We start from the raw sequence: 15,977 nt of genomic DNA, 5'->3' as shown, positions 1-15,977 counted from the left end.
TCACAGACGCTATGCTCTTGCTCTCTTTTTCACTGTCTGTTTGTGCTTCTACCTCTCTCTGAATCTGTTTCTGTCTTTTTTCTCTCTCTCTCTCTCTTTCTCTCTCTCACACACACACACACACACACACACACACACACACACACACACACACACACACACACACACACACCAAAGATGCATAATTACCAGAGAGCCTAGAGAGATGTCTTGCTGGCAGCAGAATAAAGCACACTTGACCATGAATCCAAATGCAAAGATTGCACTCCAGGCTCCACATCAGGCTGTTGGCTGCTAGATTCTTTCTTTCTTTCTCATGCATTGAATGCAGGCTGTTTTTGTTTGTATAGCTCCACATTCACAGTGCCGGGACTGTGCTTATTGACTGTCACTGAGGTGAATATGAACCCACTGTGTGTGTGTGTCTGCGAGTATTCAATGTTTCTTACAAGGACCCGCTCACTGACAAATCCCCAATAATGGTAAAAGTGACTCACTGAATTCTGGGAAACATGTACATTTAAAAAGCTATTTCCTGTTCAAATAAGAGCTGGAGTAGGTATTTCTGGAAGTGGGCTTAGACATCACGGCCAGCGCCAAGTTACTACTCATTTCTACCTCATTCTCTTTGCAAACAATTAAATAGAAGAACGAAGAACAGTGTTTTAACAACAGAAGATGTGCCAGAATCTTGTTCTTAAACATGCTTTGAACCATAGTGAACTGATTTAAACTTTGTATTTTTATAGAATGCACATTGTTTGAATTTAGTCTGGGTGCTTTTTTGCAGTTTTTGGTGCACACCACAAAATTGTTGGGGAAACAAACATGGGACGCGCCATCTCTTAAGCCATTGCTCTGCAGATGCCAGTAATTATTACCTGTGTTCTTATCTGCCTCTTCTCACCAAATTCTGTCTTTATTTCTCCTCCTCTCAGATGTGGATGAGTGCCAGGCAGTGCCAGGTCTTTGTGCCGGTGGTAACTGCATCAACACTGTGGGATCCTACGAGTGTAAATGTCCCGCCGGCCACCGTCAGAGTGAAACCAGTCACAAATGTGAAGGTGAGTCTGAGTAATGGATTTAACACAAAGAAAGACAACAAAACAGTATCATGGTCATCACATTAAAAATATAATGCCATCAGATCTGTATATCCCTGGTCAGTAAACAGACAGTGAGGATTAGCGGCCATCTTTGATGTGCTGCCATTGTAGTTTAAATTGCCAGATGATGAGTGACTGGGGAAATATTAATAAGGTAGATAAAGTAGCCCAGCTTGAGTTGGGTTTCAAACACACTTCTTACAAGAAAGAGGTAGGAGGCGGAGAAGCACGCAGGGAGACAAGTTCCCTTTGTGCTAAACATCTGTCCTGCTGAAGTATCCTTGAATAAGACATTGATTTCCTGCTGGCTTCACGGTTGCTGATCGGTAGCTGATACCCTGCGTCTGTATAGAGAAAAAGAGGAATGAGAACTACACTCCGTATGAATTAGTTTTACATTACTATAGGTTGTAGCAGTGAATGGAACCGTCACACAAATTCCTTAGCTGAAACTATCATTTGGTCACTAATGATTGTACAAACTATTTCAGTCTGTAAAACATAATAAGAATGCCTATGGGTTTTTTTCAAAGTAAAATTTTGTATGTAAAGATTTTGTAGTCTGACCCTAAAAAAAGCACTGAATTCATCAACATGAAGCAAAGAAAACCACACTACAAACTTTATTATAAACTGAGATAACTGAGCTAACTACATAACTACAAGCTGATTTTAAAAAAAATGTAATAATCGACAAAGCATCGCAAAATATATCAACTTTATTTAAATGCAGAGTACTTGAGATTGTTAACTTATCGCCAATCCAAAATAATTCAGTGGTACTTGAGACTGAATGAGATTTTGTTGAGTTAATGGTGAGACCGTCATGGGCTGTGCACTTTATGATCACTGTGGGTTTACTGGGATCAGTTCACAAATCTCTACAGGCGTTTTAAAAAGTGACAACATGTTCAGAGTTAAAGATGTCTGGACATGTGCACATGAACACACACACACACACACACACACACACACACACACACACACGCACGAGTGGATTCATGTTACAATGTGTTGATTGGGTGGAATTTAAACAATGCCCAGGCTAAACGATCTGATAGTTAGCCAGACAGGGGCTGTGTCTGTTGGACTGAAGCCGGTGTGTTTTTAGTCTTTAGGGAGGATTACAGAAAGCTCTTGAACCTTCCAGCCAGATGACATCTATTCTACTGAGCAAGACCCAAACTGAGCTGGCTATCCTATCATATATCAGTGTATGCATTGTTGTGTAAATTCTCCTTTTATTAACTTGTAGAATGGCAAAGACATGCACCAGGCACAGGAAGAATAAAACTGTTCACATGTACTGAAAACTAGCGTCTCCACCTTAGATTCATGAGAAGCAATTACCATGACTCACAAAAAAAGTGATTGATGTTGCAGTAAATGAAGGAGGAAACAGAGGAGGATGACTTCACTAAATTCACCAGAGTCCCAATTTCAATTGCGGTTTTAACGCGGCCAGCGGTTCAGGACTAACAGTAAGGAGGGAATGAGCGTGTCCAGAGAGATGCAAAGCACTGCTCAAAGACATTTGGGTGTGGATGTTACATTCCAGCTGGTACCAAAGAGCACAGGGTACCGGGGCGATGGTACTCTGGGCGATATTACTGATTGAAAAATATTTTCAATCAGGAGGATTGAAATCTTTACATACAAAATTTTACTTTGAAAAAAAACATAGGCATTCTTATTATGTTTTACAGACTGAAATAGTTTGTACAATCATTAGTGACCAAATGATAGTTTCAGCTAAGGAATTTGTGTGACGGAAAAATATTTTCAATCAGTAATTTAACTCCGAAACCCGCCGATGTTGTTGCTCCGAGTCTAAGCGGGCGCCATCTTGATTATTACGCAATACCTGCAAGCTGCCTGCCTGCTGTGGTCTTTTTCTGCAGACAGGAAACATGCTGCTTGAGGACATAAGGTGTTCTTTGCCATTTTGTGGCCGATATATAGACATGCAAGGTATCAAATGAAAGGTCTGCTCAAGCCGGATCGATTGATACCCCCCTTCTCAATCTACAGGCCTGTAAAGCATGGAAGTGCTTTTGGTGACAAGAATGTTGATGAATACTCCTGTTTTTATCAATATTTCAATGTTTTGTCATTTGGAAATTGGTTGTATGGACTGAAAAAGTATTTTAAAGATATCTATCAATAAAAGTCAGCATTTTAACAATAAATATTGACAAAATATGGAAATTCGCCTGGTATATTTGAAAATGTTGTATGATAACTGTTGTATTTTAGTTTATTTTCATCAGATTTACAGTTACAATTGCATTCTAGGTGTATTAGAAGATATTCAGTTGCATTAAAAGCTTCCTCAGGATGGTTTTGATGGTTTATTGCATTAAAATATAGCTTTTTGTACTAGGCTAGAATAAAAATATTAGATTTTTTCTTTATTGCATCTCCATGTAGTCTGTAGTAAAATAAATATTTTATGTATAAACAATGGATTTATATTCCTTAGTTTCTGAGTTTTCAAAGGAGACCAGAATTATGCATCTAGGCCAAATGGTTGAGGAGTTATTCCTGATTTCATTTTGGGTATGTAATTTTAGGCATTTTTTCTGGAAAAAGGGGCCTGTTTAAACTACACAGGACTCAAGGATACTGTGACAAGGAAGTAGCTCAGGTTTATAAAGTCCTGTAACCTTTCTACAACCTCTCCGGTCACCAAATGTTTCTAGTTACATTCCTTCACTATGGTAAAGAATACCGGCTATTAATGATTATGTGGTGACTGATGAGATAAAGGGAGAGAGGGGTAAAAACAGCTGGTTCCTAGAGAACCTGAGGGTTACTCAGGGGCAATAACTCTGCCTGTTTTAACCACTTTATATCTAGGGTTAGCATTATTTTCTAAAGCAAAGGTGATCACAGCAGGACCAAAGCTGCAATTAATGATTCTTTTCATCATTGATTAATCTCTCAGTTACTTTAAATAGTAAATTAATTTAAGTGAATTAGTTAAATTAACACGTTAAATCTATTAAATGTCAGAAAAGTAAAAAAGGTCCCATAATCAATGATGGGATGAGACATTTTTATTTTATCTGTGATATAAACTAGTCAAAAGCAGCAAATCGTCATATTTTTAATGCTGGAACAAACAAAAGGTCAAAGTTTTTGCTTGAAAAAATACTTGATTATCTAGTTATTGTTGATTGACTAGCATAGTGATCTAGTGAGCATTACACAGGACAATAAGACTTTTTAGCTGAAACAGCAAGCTCTTCATTATAATGTCTCCAGGTCAAAAGTTACATTTGTAAATAAGTTACTCAATTCAGCAAATTGATCTTTAAAAATTAAAAAAGATCTTTTGAATTTAAGATGTTTGTTATTTGTCGTTCTGTTTTTCCGTTGAAAAATGAACTGATCTCAGCTCTGGTGTTGTTAACATTAATCATGCATTTCCTTCATTTGACCCATGCAAAATGAGACGAGAAAGAGCTCAGTGTTTATAAAGATTGTAAAAACAAAAGAACACTTGTGACATGTGTTTAGTGAAATCTCACAATCAGACCAGGTCCTTTGGGGAAGGTTTTTATTGAAATGCCGTTCTAGCGAATGCACAAACAGCCTCACTTAGAGCTTTCACAGGGAAATTAGTGAGGTTTTGGAGCAGTTAAGATGAGCTGCACTTAAGATGGTTGTCTGATTGTTTTGGGCACAACAAGGCACCTGGTTTTATGGTGTACTTTTAGTTTAGACTGTGTTTAAAAGTCTCTCCCTTTCCCCCTCCTCCTCCTGTTTCTGTCTTTTCTGCTTCTCCTTCCATTTTCCTTCCATAAATACAGTAATTTGGCTTAAAACCAGCTGTTAGTCCTGAACAAAGAGACACTTACGGCATCTGGGAGACTTTCTCATTACACACACGGACCTCCCCGTTGTGTCGATTCTCATGCACTCATGTTGTACAAATACAGACAGTTTCACGCATAAGTTTTTAGATTAGATGAAATAATGGAAACTGGCTAAATTACACAGATACTTCTAAAATGTCCACGCATCGATGATGTTATAGATATGCACACACAGCTACACACGGCAGATTTGATGGCTCAGTTGTAGATATTTATCCAGGTGACACACATTTCCTTTCAAACACACAGTCAGTCCCACAGTGCTACGTCTGTGTGGAGCGTAATGTCTGGCATGCTGTTGCTGCTGCTGACACAAGGTTTATTTGGCTGGGTTTTTACAGCCTCACCTAGGCTTTCTGCCGCTGCTGTCAGACAGGAGTCAGCAGGGGAAGAACAGTCTCTTAGCTTTCCACGGCAGGCGTTGCTACGCACATCCACACTTAGACGCAGACACATACACACAGAAAGACTCTTTACTCCTAGATAGACATTCACTAACACACCCTACACCTTTCCAACTAAACATGTAGGGCACACACATTACCACACTCACCTCTTCTGTATTTATGCTGTAATTATGCCCCGCAGTGGTGTTGTAATTACGTATGCGTAGAAATAAGCGTGACACATCATTAAAACCCAATACCTTCTGGAACTTCACTTTGGGTTCCCCTTGTCATAGAGCAGTGAGGCCCCGTCTCAACAAATAATACAACTTAATGCCATCATAAAGCGAACCACACCAAGGTGGGCCCTGCCAAGTACCATGCCCAGGTACTCTCAGACATCGTACACATTTCTGAGTCAAACTGTGGCCCGTTTGAATATGGTCAGCTTATTCCCTCTAACCTGTGGAGTTTAATTTCTTTTAGTACGGCCATTTCTTTCAATTAAGTTGCCATTTGTAGACTGGGAACAATTGTAGATACCACATTTGCACATATAATCAAGCCAAATGCTAAGCTATATACATTTATACTGCATGGGTTTCTTATGACTGGAATAAGTTCCCTGCTCATATATTTGATTTCTGTCCACATTTTGGGTTCTCATAAGATTTCTTTGTTGTCTACTGTTATTGTAAAACCAGTTGTGTGTGTTTTCAGGAATGCTGTCACGGATTATTGTCTCTTCATAGCCTGTCATAGTTGTAATTGTCTCTTTCGTATTTGTAGCTGTAATTGAGTCTTTTGTTTGGTTTATGTGTAATTTGATTGGTCATTGTGTTGTGAGAGAGGTTAACCTGATACAAAATACATCTGTGCTATTTTAGGATTGGTTGGCGTTGAACTTCACAGTTAATACTGTTGGATTGTCATTTACACATCATAGCTCACAAGTGAGTTTTTGACTGAACAGAACACACCAGAAGTGAAGCAATTCCACTTTGGTAGACTGCGGATCCAGTTGGTTTGCTTAATTTTTCCTCTGGGAGAAACTGTTGCTTCAGTGCAATAAACTTTTATTGCAGCGTGCTACTGCATCTTTCCAAAACAAAACAAAACAGAACTAAAATGTTCTGAGCTGGCGTGAGGCGTACTTGACAAATATGTCCCGTGATGTGATGAACAGAGTTATATGTGAATGCAACTGTATGTTTGTGTGTGTGATTTAGATATTGATGAATGCAGCACCATCCCTGGTGTGTGCGATGGAGGCGAATGCACCAACACTGCTGGAAGCTACGTCTGCTCCTGCCCACGGGGCTACGCCTCCAGCACAGATGGCTCCAGATGTGTGGGTGAGTCTCACACACATACACATTTCCAACATTTTTCTCTCTCATTTGTGCATTTCCTAGCCCCCTGGCTAGCTAAAAGCTTTACATCTGGCCGGTTACTTCGCTCTCTCCCTCACTGCTTCAAGTGTGTGGAGTTCTGATGAGTCAAGCTGGCCTACAAACCTGTGGTCACCATGTGCAGACAAACACACTTGCACGCACTATTTGGCCTTGACAGCATTAATCTTCTCAAATGTTAGTGCCCCTCTGACTCATTTACACACACACTGACACCCATACAGTGCATACTTCACTGACATGTCCCATGAAACACTACCAGGTGTTAATGTATTCCTGCAATTCTCACCCCTCGTGGCAGCCACACTGAAACACAACCATGTGTTACTATATTATTTCAAGATTTAGCCCCAAAATGGACTGTAACTGATGCAATTGTCTGTTTACCACTATCAGCGTCCAGCCCAACCAGCCCAACTTTCCTCCAATAAAAGCTCCTGTAACAAAGTAAAACCTCTGGATTGCTGTAATTGAAAATACTTGTTTCCACCCAGCTATTTTCTAGCTTTTTATTTTGGAATAAGTCTGAGATGAAATGGGAAATGGAGATGGGTCAAAAACACCAAGAAGATCAATTCTCAGAGTTACACCACATTCCGCACCAATCTGGGAAAATCTTTTGACGGGAAACGGCCTACAAAATTGGAAGCACACTATTATTCTACGTTGAAACATTAAATGTTACCTTTACTGGAACTCAGGTACCTAGCACAAACCATGAAAGATTGCCCCAGAAATGAGGAGGAAGAGGTGACGGAATGGGTTGTTTTTTCCAAAACAAACAGATGAAGCTGTGTGTGTGTGTGTGTGTGTGTGTGTGCGCGCGCATGTGTGTGTGTGCGTGTGTGTGTGTGTGTGGGAGAAAGTGGATTGCACATTGCTCCAATTACCCTAACCCATCTGTCTGCCTTTATGTGAATCCATATTTTTCTTTTCCCCCCTTTCTTCTCCTTTGCCCCTGAAGAGATATGTTATTCTCTCTACGCATTTTTCTGTCTTTCTTTTAAGTGTGGATCACACCAAAGCTCATTCTCTCAGCTAACACTTCAATGAGTTACAGGGAAAGTCTCTCTGTTTAGTCTGAAACTATTCACGTTTCCTTCTCAGTTTGGATCTTCTCTCTTGTTCCGTCTCCTCTGGCTGTTATGTTTTCTTCTTTTGAACCATTCTCGCACTTTCATAATCTTTATCTATCTTAACGTTTCCTCCTTGGACCTTTTTTCCTGCCATCCTCTGACATCTGGATCCTGTACCTCGACTCCTTTAGTTGTGGTTGTCAGTTGCTCTTCTGCAACCTGCTGAAGGGAAAGAGAAAAAAGAGACAGCAAATAAAACAGGTGCCAGACACAACTCTCATATATCCGTCCTCCGTCTCTGTCTCACTTCCAAAAAACACTAGAATGGGAAGACACAGATAGGTAAACCCACACAAAACCAGACTCTTTATCTATATAAAGAGAGATATTCCAAACCAGTGATCCAAAGTCACACTTAGACACAAACTTGGGCTTAGAAAGACAGATATCATAAACTCTGCTTGTTTAATCTTCACGACACACACACTTTGATTAAATTCCCCATACTGTCTGATCTCTTTGCCTTTTTTGTGGTGACTACAAGAGAGTAAATTGCTTTTATAAGGCTGATTTCTCGCTTGCTCGCCTTCATGTTTAGGAAGCAGGATATATAGTTCTGGTCTGGCGGCAATACTATGTAGGTACTAGGTGTAGTGTTTTTTGGGATGTACTGTACCGTTGTGAAGTAAGCCACTGGGAGCTGTTGGGGGGCCTGACAGTAATCATAGCCTAATGCCCTGTCACATAGTGGATGCTTGGGGAAAAAAAAGACCTGTCCAGTCAGTCAGTCTGAAAAAAAATCACCAAATGAAAGCATATGCTTATGTAGTGGAGAAACACAAGCGAGCAAACCACGGTCTGGATCCAATTTAAGTCATCATCATCCTCATCAGCAAACCCCGATCCCTTGACCCTCCCCCCTTCGCTCCCCCTCTCCTCCTCCTGGCCTCCAGCTCGGGCATTCCTGTGGGATGTTTTTTAGTTTGCGTGCATTTGTGTACATTTATGCGCACATGTACCTATGTGTGCAAGCATGTGTATGTGTGTTTATGCATGTTTGGTGTGGATGTGTATGGGAATGCATATCTGTTTGTGTAACTGCATGTAAATGTGTGTGCGTACTGTACAGTATGTGCTCCCAGACACAGCGCAGCCCCTCATGTTCTATCTAATTGGCAAGAATTGCTCCACATGGAACTGATTAATTCCAGACTGCTGGCTCATTAGTGAGTTAATCGACTTGTGCTGCCGCCCCCCCCCCCTTCATTCTGCTTTTCATTTTTCTCCCCCTTTTTTTCTGTAGAAGCTGTAGATTCCCTCTTGTCTAGTTGTTCTCTTTAAAAAAAATATGCTGGCATTATCTTCCTCTCACTCTTGCCTTTTCTCTTCTCTTGGTATTTTCCTTTAATACCTAGAAACCCTGTGTCTTCTTCTCCATTTACTCCTTGCACACACTCTTTTAACCCCAGCCCTCTCTCCTGCCCTATTGACCCTGACCTGGAAAACTTTAACAAATAAGGGGGTCTTATTTCATATCTTATCATATTTTTGGAAAGCCCCTCAGATTCCTGCAGTTACTCGAGACCCCAGGCAACCTTTTCCATTGCCAGCCCATAAAGAAGCTTCCTCCCTAGCCACGAGGCCGGCCTTCTGGCTCACAGCACTGCTGTTTTGAAAGCGGCGATTACCTGTAACCTTTTCCCACATATAATGCAGCGTCAGTGGTGGAAAAAGTACTTAATTTGTTACCTGAAGTCCTGCATTTAGAGAGAGTAGCTTAGTAACTTAACACAGCCATCTGTAGTTGAAAGATTGTTGTATCTCTGTCTATCTTTCTGATGGGAGTTGTTTGGTGTACTCTGTTGCACATGTAACATCACCTAATAGTGATGTGTACTGACACACCCTACACTACAGCAAGATGAGAAGTTAAACCACTGGAGGTCAGCAAAAACAAGAAATCTAAACTTCTCTTAAGATGAGATTTCATTTAGATAATGTAGCAAAATATTTCATTTTAAATGACTCATTTTGTGAAAGTCTTTGTTCAGTTATTATACATTACCTGTCAGATTTTTTTTAGGGTTTAACACTTACATACATATTTTGTGTATGTACTACCTTATCATACAAAATCAGTAATAACATTTGCCATATTGATGTAGTGACATAAAGTGTACAAACATTATCTGTAAAATGTAGTGACAGAAAAGTTGAAATGGTCACAAATACCTCAAACATCATATTCAAGATCTTATGAGAAAGTACTGTGTCATATTCCAGCTCTGCATATTAATGTGTGCCTTTATATGTCCATACAGTAGTAGGAAGTTACAAGTTTTAGTGAATTACACAGTTTCACTTCAACTTTAACTTTGTCATCCCTGAAGGGAGGTATTTCTCTCACATCCAGGAGAAACATAGAACTCAAGAAAACTTGAACATAAGAAAAAAACCCATAACAAAATACATGAAATATTCATTAATCACATGTCCCTTTAAAAAAAAACTGATTTCAGTTTTGGTGACCTTTTGAGCTTAGACTTATGTTGCTGCCATGCACGATTGTCTAATTGTGTTAATGGGTCTCCTCTTCCTTCAGATCAGCGTATGGGCACCTGTTTCTCTGCTCTGGCTAATGGCCGCTGTGCTGCGGAGCTGAATGGTCAGTACACCAAGATGCAGTGTTGCTGCGACACAGGACGCTGCTGGGCTTTGGGACAGATCCCTGAGATGTGCCCTGTCAGGGGGTCTGGTGAGTACACACAAAAACAAGATACACATAACAGAGGATACATGCAATTCCCACGTATCAGTTGTTGACAACCACATGTGGTCCTAACAACATCTACGCCGGCTGATGGATATGAGCTTAAAATGGACCATCCGTCAGCTTCTTCCTCTGCTGACAAAAAAATGGCAATCTCCAAAATATATTGTCTATGATTTGGCATGAGCACAGACAGCAATTAAAGTCATGACAGCACAAATGTTTCACAAGGCAAATGAGTTAAACACAGTAATATTAAACTAGACAAGACTGATGCCGTTAGAGAGAGACTGAGTTTGTGTGTGTGACACACAAGAGGAAAGAACTTACACTTAAACTGATGAGCATGATGTCATGAGCACAAACACAGAGAAAGATGGAAAAGATTTGTTTGAAGATAATGACCCATCATCTCCTCAGTCAAGCTGGAAAACTCCTCCTCTGCGTGAGACTGTGTGATCCGTAACTGATCTGTTACTGATCTGCTTTCACTGGCACCGCCAAAATAAGACACGTGTAATAAGACGTGTAATAAGATACGTGTGTCTGATTTATTGCGACTGACAAAACATGCTTACATACAAGCGTACAGTACAGTACTGTACATGTATATTGTACACACATAGACAAATACATACACAAATACATACATACAGTACCTGCATACATTCATTCATACACAAACATACAATTCAATGATACACTAGTCTTACTGTAACTACATGCCAAAGCAAAGCAGAATAGGTCAAGTGGCATGCAAATTTCTCACTTTAGTTCTTGGTCAGGCTTTGCTCCAGTCAAAGCATATCTGAAACCAGTAAAACTGCACAGTTAGACTGTCAATTTTATAACAAATGTATACAAAAGAACATCAAAATGTATTGCATTATTATTAAGTACAGTGGCTTTTGTGAATTATCCAATTCCAGAAAAACAGTGAGAAATTTCACATGTAAATACTGTAGGAATTCAAGTGAGGGTGATCCAGAGTGCTTTTGAGTCAGAATTACTGTCCACCTAAACTGTTTAAACACAAAACCTTTGTTGGTACAACTTGAGAGCTGATTAATATATTCTTTCTCAATTCCATCTGGATGGTAATGAAGGAAGCACCTTTAGTAGACTGCATCCACTGACTTGTGATCTCTGTCTCTCTTATAGACGAGTTCAGGCGTCTGTGTATTGTGGGTGTTCCCCAAGGACACGGTTTCCCTCATGGTTACCCCAACGGACACTTCCCAAACAACAATGGCAACGGGTACGGCTATGGACACAAGTTCCCAAGTGTGCCTAATGGTAATGGTAATGGGGGCATCGGTGGTAACGGAGGAGGTGGAAGCTTTGGAGGGAATGGTGGGAGCTTTGGAGGAAACGGAGGAAGCTTTGGAGGCAACGGAGGAGGACTTCAGACCCACAAACATATAGGTGAGTCGCTCTGCGGATCTGAATAAGTCTGTTAAATAGCACCAGATAAAAGGGCTAATTTTTAGACTTGGAAAATGATCTGGATAAGATGTGTTACTGTGTTTTGTTAATGTGTCTGTTGTGTATTCTCAGGCACAGTTTCTGTAAACGACACCATTGACGTGTGCAAACATTTCACCAACCTGTGTCTGAATGGACGCTGCACTCCCACACCCACAAGCTACCGCTGCGAGTGCAACATGGGCTACAAACAGGATGTTCGTGGGGAGTGTATCGGTAAGAAACGTACTCACACACTGAATACTGTACAAGTGTTCTGTCAGTTCTCAATAACCTCCCTGTGCCATACATGCAGACACAGTGACTAGGTGACACTGCACTGCCATCTTCTGCTGATTTAAGGAACTTAATACAAGTGTAGGTTGATGCTTGCAGGAGAAATCTGCTTAAATGTGAATTGTGTTCAATATTGCAGTCCATTCAGTAGTGATAGGTCATGTATTTGTTGTTTGCTTAATTTTTTTTCTCTCCAGATGTGGATGAATGTGTGAGTAATCCATGTATCAATGGAGATTGTGTCAACACACAAGGATCGTACCACTGCAAGTGCCATGAGGGCTACCAGGGAACCCCTACCAAACAAGCCTGCATTGGTATGTCTGACTGTGCTGTCAAACTATATTACTGTAACAATTCCCCACACTGTTTCTTTGATATAAATTTTGTATAAATGCATCACTAAAGCAATTTAAACCAATTTCCCCAACGCTTTGGTGCTTTAGTTTATTATGACTGGTGGTTAAAATACAATAAACTAAGCCACATCCATTTTCCCTCATCCTCCTCTGCTTGCGCTCCTCTCTTTAGATATTGATGAGTGTATTGTGAATGGAGTGATGTGTCGCAACGGCCGTTGTGTCAACACGGAGGGAAGCTTTCAGTGTATCTGCAATGCTGGCTTTGAGCTCACTCCTGATGGGAAGAACTGCATTGGTGAGGAGCCAACATAATAACAGCTCAACTTGACATAAACGTTCACCATTATAAACTTGACCTGAATTCTCCTCTTGTCCCCCCCTCCAGATCACGACGAGTGTGCCACCACCAACATGTGTCTGAATGGCATGTGCATCAATGAGGACGGCAGTTTTAAGTGTATCTGCAAGCCCGGCTTTGCTTTAGCACCTAATGGACGCTACTGCACCGGTATGAATGAATCCAACAGTTTTGTCTTAGAAGTAGGACTTTTTGAAACATCGGCAATGTGCAGAGTCTAGAAATAGATAGATGGATAGATGAATTTGTGAGTCTCTACATGGAAGCTTCATGAGTAGCTGCCATTCCATTGCAGTCAAACCATAACACAGACACAGCACATGTAATAATAATAATTGCCTTTATTGTCATTGCATATAACAACGAAAGGCAATTATTATTATTATTACATGATAATAATAATTTCCTTTCACATGTACATGTGTATATCCCGAACACAACACATATCAACCTGGATAATGTTAACTCCCCATGACCAGGTTCTTCATCAAGCTCTTTGTGTTTTCTGTGGTCTCAAAATTGTATGTCGTGTAAAACATCAACAATCCCAAGGAACTCATTTTATTTATGGCTGTTATTGTTTTTCATGATTTACTATAGCAGTGAGATCAATAAAAATGTAATTCTATGAAAACACTGACTTGCATTATCCAAGATGGTTCAAATGTGGTTTTATAGACAATTTCTTGTAGCTACTGTATATCAAACATCTGAAATAATACCATTAGATTGTTTTTTTATAGGAATCTCATATAATTTACGTATTTACTGTATTTACTAATTAATTTAGCTCATAAATAAACTGACATATGATGTATACACCGTGTGCCCTCTCTTCATCAGATATTGATGAGTGTCAGACACCTGGCATTTGTATGAACGGACGCTGTATCAACTCTGAGGGCTCCTTCCGCTGTGAGTGCCCTCCAGGCCTGGCTATTGATGTAGATGGGAGAGTGTGTGTGGACACACACATGAGGACCACCTGTTACGGTTCCATAAAGATGGGGACATGCTCGAGGCCATTCCCTGGTGCAGTGACCAAGTCTGAGTGCTGCTGTGCCAATCCTGAACATGGCTTCGGAGAGCCTTGCCATCCCTGTCCCTCCCGAAACTCAGGTAAAATCTTTGACTTGCTTTGTACTGTTTATTTGAATTCCTAGAAATCTTGGTTCGTTTTGTTAAAATTACAGAAAAAAAGAAAGCAAAGAAACATGAATATCAGTCTCATCTAATGTGTATTTCCCTCCTAATCATATATCTTTCAGCTGAGTTCCAGGCTGTATGTAGCAGTGGTATTGGCATTACAGCTGATGGCAGAGGTGAGCATGTTGTTCATGAATGTGAATGTTTCCCCTGCGCTGTTTAGAAACACACGTATTGTTGTTTATATACATAATTCCTCTTCTAGACATCAATGAGTGTGCCCTGGACCCGGACATTTGTCAGAACGGCATGTGTGAGAACCTGAGAGGAAGCTACCGCTGCATCTGTAACATTGGATACGAGTCTGACACTAGCGGCAAAATCTGTGTTGGTGAGTCAGAGTGGAGTGGATTATTTTCATGTTTTTAATGTCAGATTTAAAAGAAACAGTACATCCGTAGCTAGTTACAAAGTTGGCTATGTTTCTGTCTTAAAGTGAATCCACCTTTGTGTTAATAGCGGCCACCATGGCCACAAGTTAAAAATGACAGGACAAAGGTAAATGTTAAAACATGGTGTAACAGTAGTAAAACAGAGTTGAGTCATCAAATGGTACAGCAAAGTCTCTCTAAAGTTTGCCCACATTAGCCACCACAAGCTACTGGTCAAACCAGACCAAGGCTGTGGCAGCAACAATGTACTGAATTTAGGAAGTGTGTGTTATTTTTTTTTAGTAATTCAACTTTTCTTACATGAGAGAATGTGATATTTCCTCTGTCTAATATAGTCTCACTTTAAAAGACAATTCTGACAGTTTGCATCCGTCTAATTAGAAATGTCAGAAACGTCAAATTTCTGATTTCTATTTTCTGAATATTTGCTCACCATTGCCTTCTCTCGCCGCCCTGCAGACATCAATGAGTGTCTGGTGAACCGTCTGCTTTGTGACAACGGTCTGTGCAGAAACACTCCCGGCTCCTACACCTGCTCCTGTCCTAAAGGATTTGTCTTCAAACCCGACTCAGAGACCTGCGAGGGTGAGCACTCAGACACACACACATTCTTTCTGACTCACAAGTTTGTGCTGCCTCACATCCACATGTGTTGTGTCGTTTTTACCAACAATCAAGGTCATTATGAGGCGACATTATTACCAGATGTGTTGCATTTAGTTTCCAGTAAACATGTGGCTCATGGAAAGAAAACACACACATTGTGTTTGAAACTGCCAAGTGGTGATGACGATCCATTTGAATCTGCCTCTCATCCCTGACCTCAGGTGTGTGTGTTTGCACATGTTTCAGATATCAACGAATGCGAGTCCAACCCGTGCATCAATGGAGCGTGTCGCAACGTGGCTGGGTCCTTCAGCTGCGAGTGCACACATGGCAGCAAGCTAGACTCCACCAACACCATCTGCGTGGGTAAGACATCCGTCCCCAAATGCCTGACGCAAGTTAGAGCAGCACCACAGGGTCCTAGAAACAGCTTGTGTGAGACAAGGATTACACACTGAGGCATGAGTGTCAATGGGAGATGTTTAGTGCAAGAGTCTTTTTGTCTAATCATTGTAATCTAGGTTTATTCCACTTTTATAAACAAAGGCTGAGGTGGTTCAGGTTTCCAGGATCTATCCAGAGACATTAGCATCCTCAGATGTTGAGTAAAATGGCACACACAGATCATTTATTGGATAAATACTTGCATGCATGGCCTTGG

At 40.6% G+C, this 15,977-nt stretch overlaps 1 protein-coding gene across 1 annotated transcript in view; it reads left to right on the top strand.

Annotated features, from left to right (window-relative positions):
* Positions 1-15,977, top strand: part of fbn2b (fibrillin 2b) — a 66,553-nt gene that overhangs the window by 31,438 nt on the left and 19,138 nt on the right. The window contains exons 8-20 of the mRNA XM_038715855.1: positions 939-1,064; positions 6,603-6,728; positions 10,464-10,616; positions 11,793-12,056; positions 12,189-12,332; positions 12,590-12,709; positions 12,924-13,049; positions 13,140-13,262; positions 13,956-14,231; positions 14,381-14,434; positions 14,524-14,649; positions 15,170-15,295; positions 15,563-15,682. Coding sequence (XP_038571783.1) covers positions 939-1,064; positions 6,603-6,728; positions 10,464-10,616; positions 11,793-12,056; positions 12,189-12,332; positions 12,590-12,709; positions 12,924-13,049; positions 13,140-13,262; positions 13,956-14,231; positions 14,381-14,434; positions 14,524-14,649; positions 15,170-15,295; positions 15,563-15,682 — 1,884 coding nt within the window. The remainder of the gene's footprint in view (positions 1-938; positions 1,065-6,602; positions 6,729-10,463; positions 10,617-11,792; positions 12,057-12,188; positions 12,333-12,589; positions 12,710-12,923; positions 13,050-13,139; positions 13,263-13,955; positions 14,232-14,380; positions 14,435-14,523; positions 14,650-15,169; positions 15,296-15,562; positions 15,683-15,977) is intronic.

The sequence above is a fragment of the Micropterus salmoides genome, unplaced genomic scaffold (assembly GCF_014851395.1).
Source record: "Micropterus salmoides isolate LMB-PRFRI ecotype aquatic unplaced genomic scaffold, ASM1485139v1 Ms_hic_scaffold_13, whole genome shotgun sequence".
In the NCBI taxonomy this organism is placed as follows: domain Eukaryota; kingdom Metazoa; phylum Chordata; class Actinopteri; order Centrarchiformes; family Centrarchidae; genus Micropterus; species Micropterus salmoides.
The sequence above is the reverse complement of the archived record's forward strand: the minus strand, read 5'-3'. Positions and strand labels throughout refer to the sequence as shown.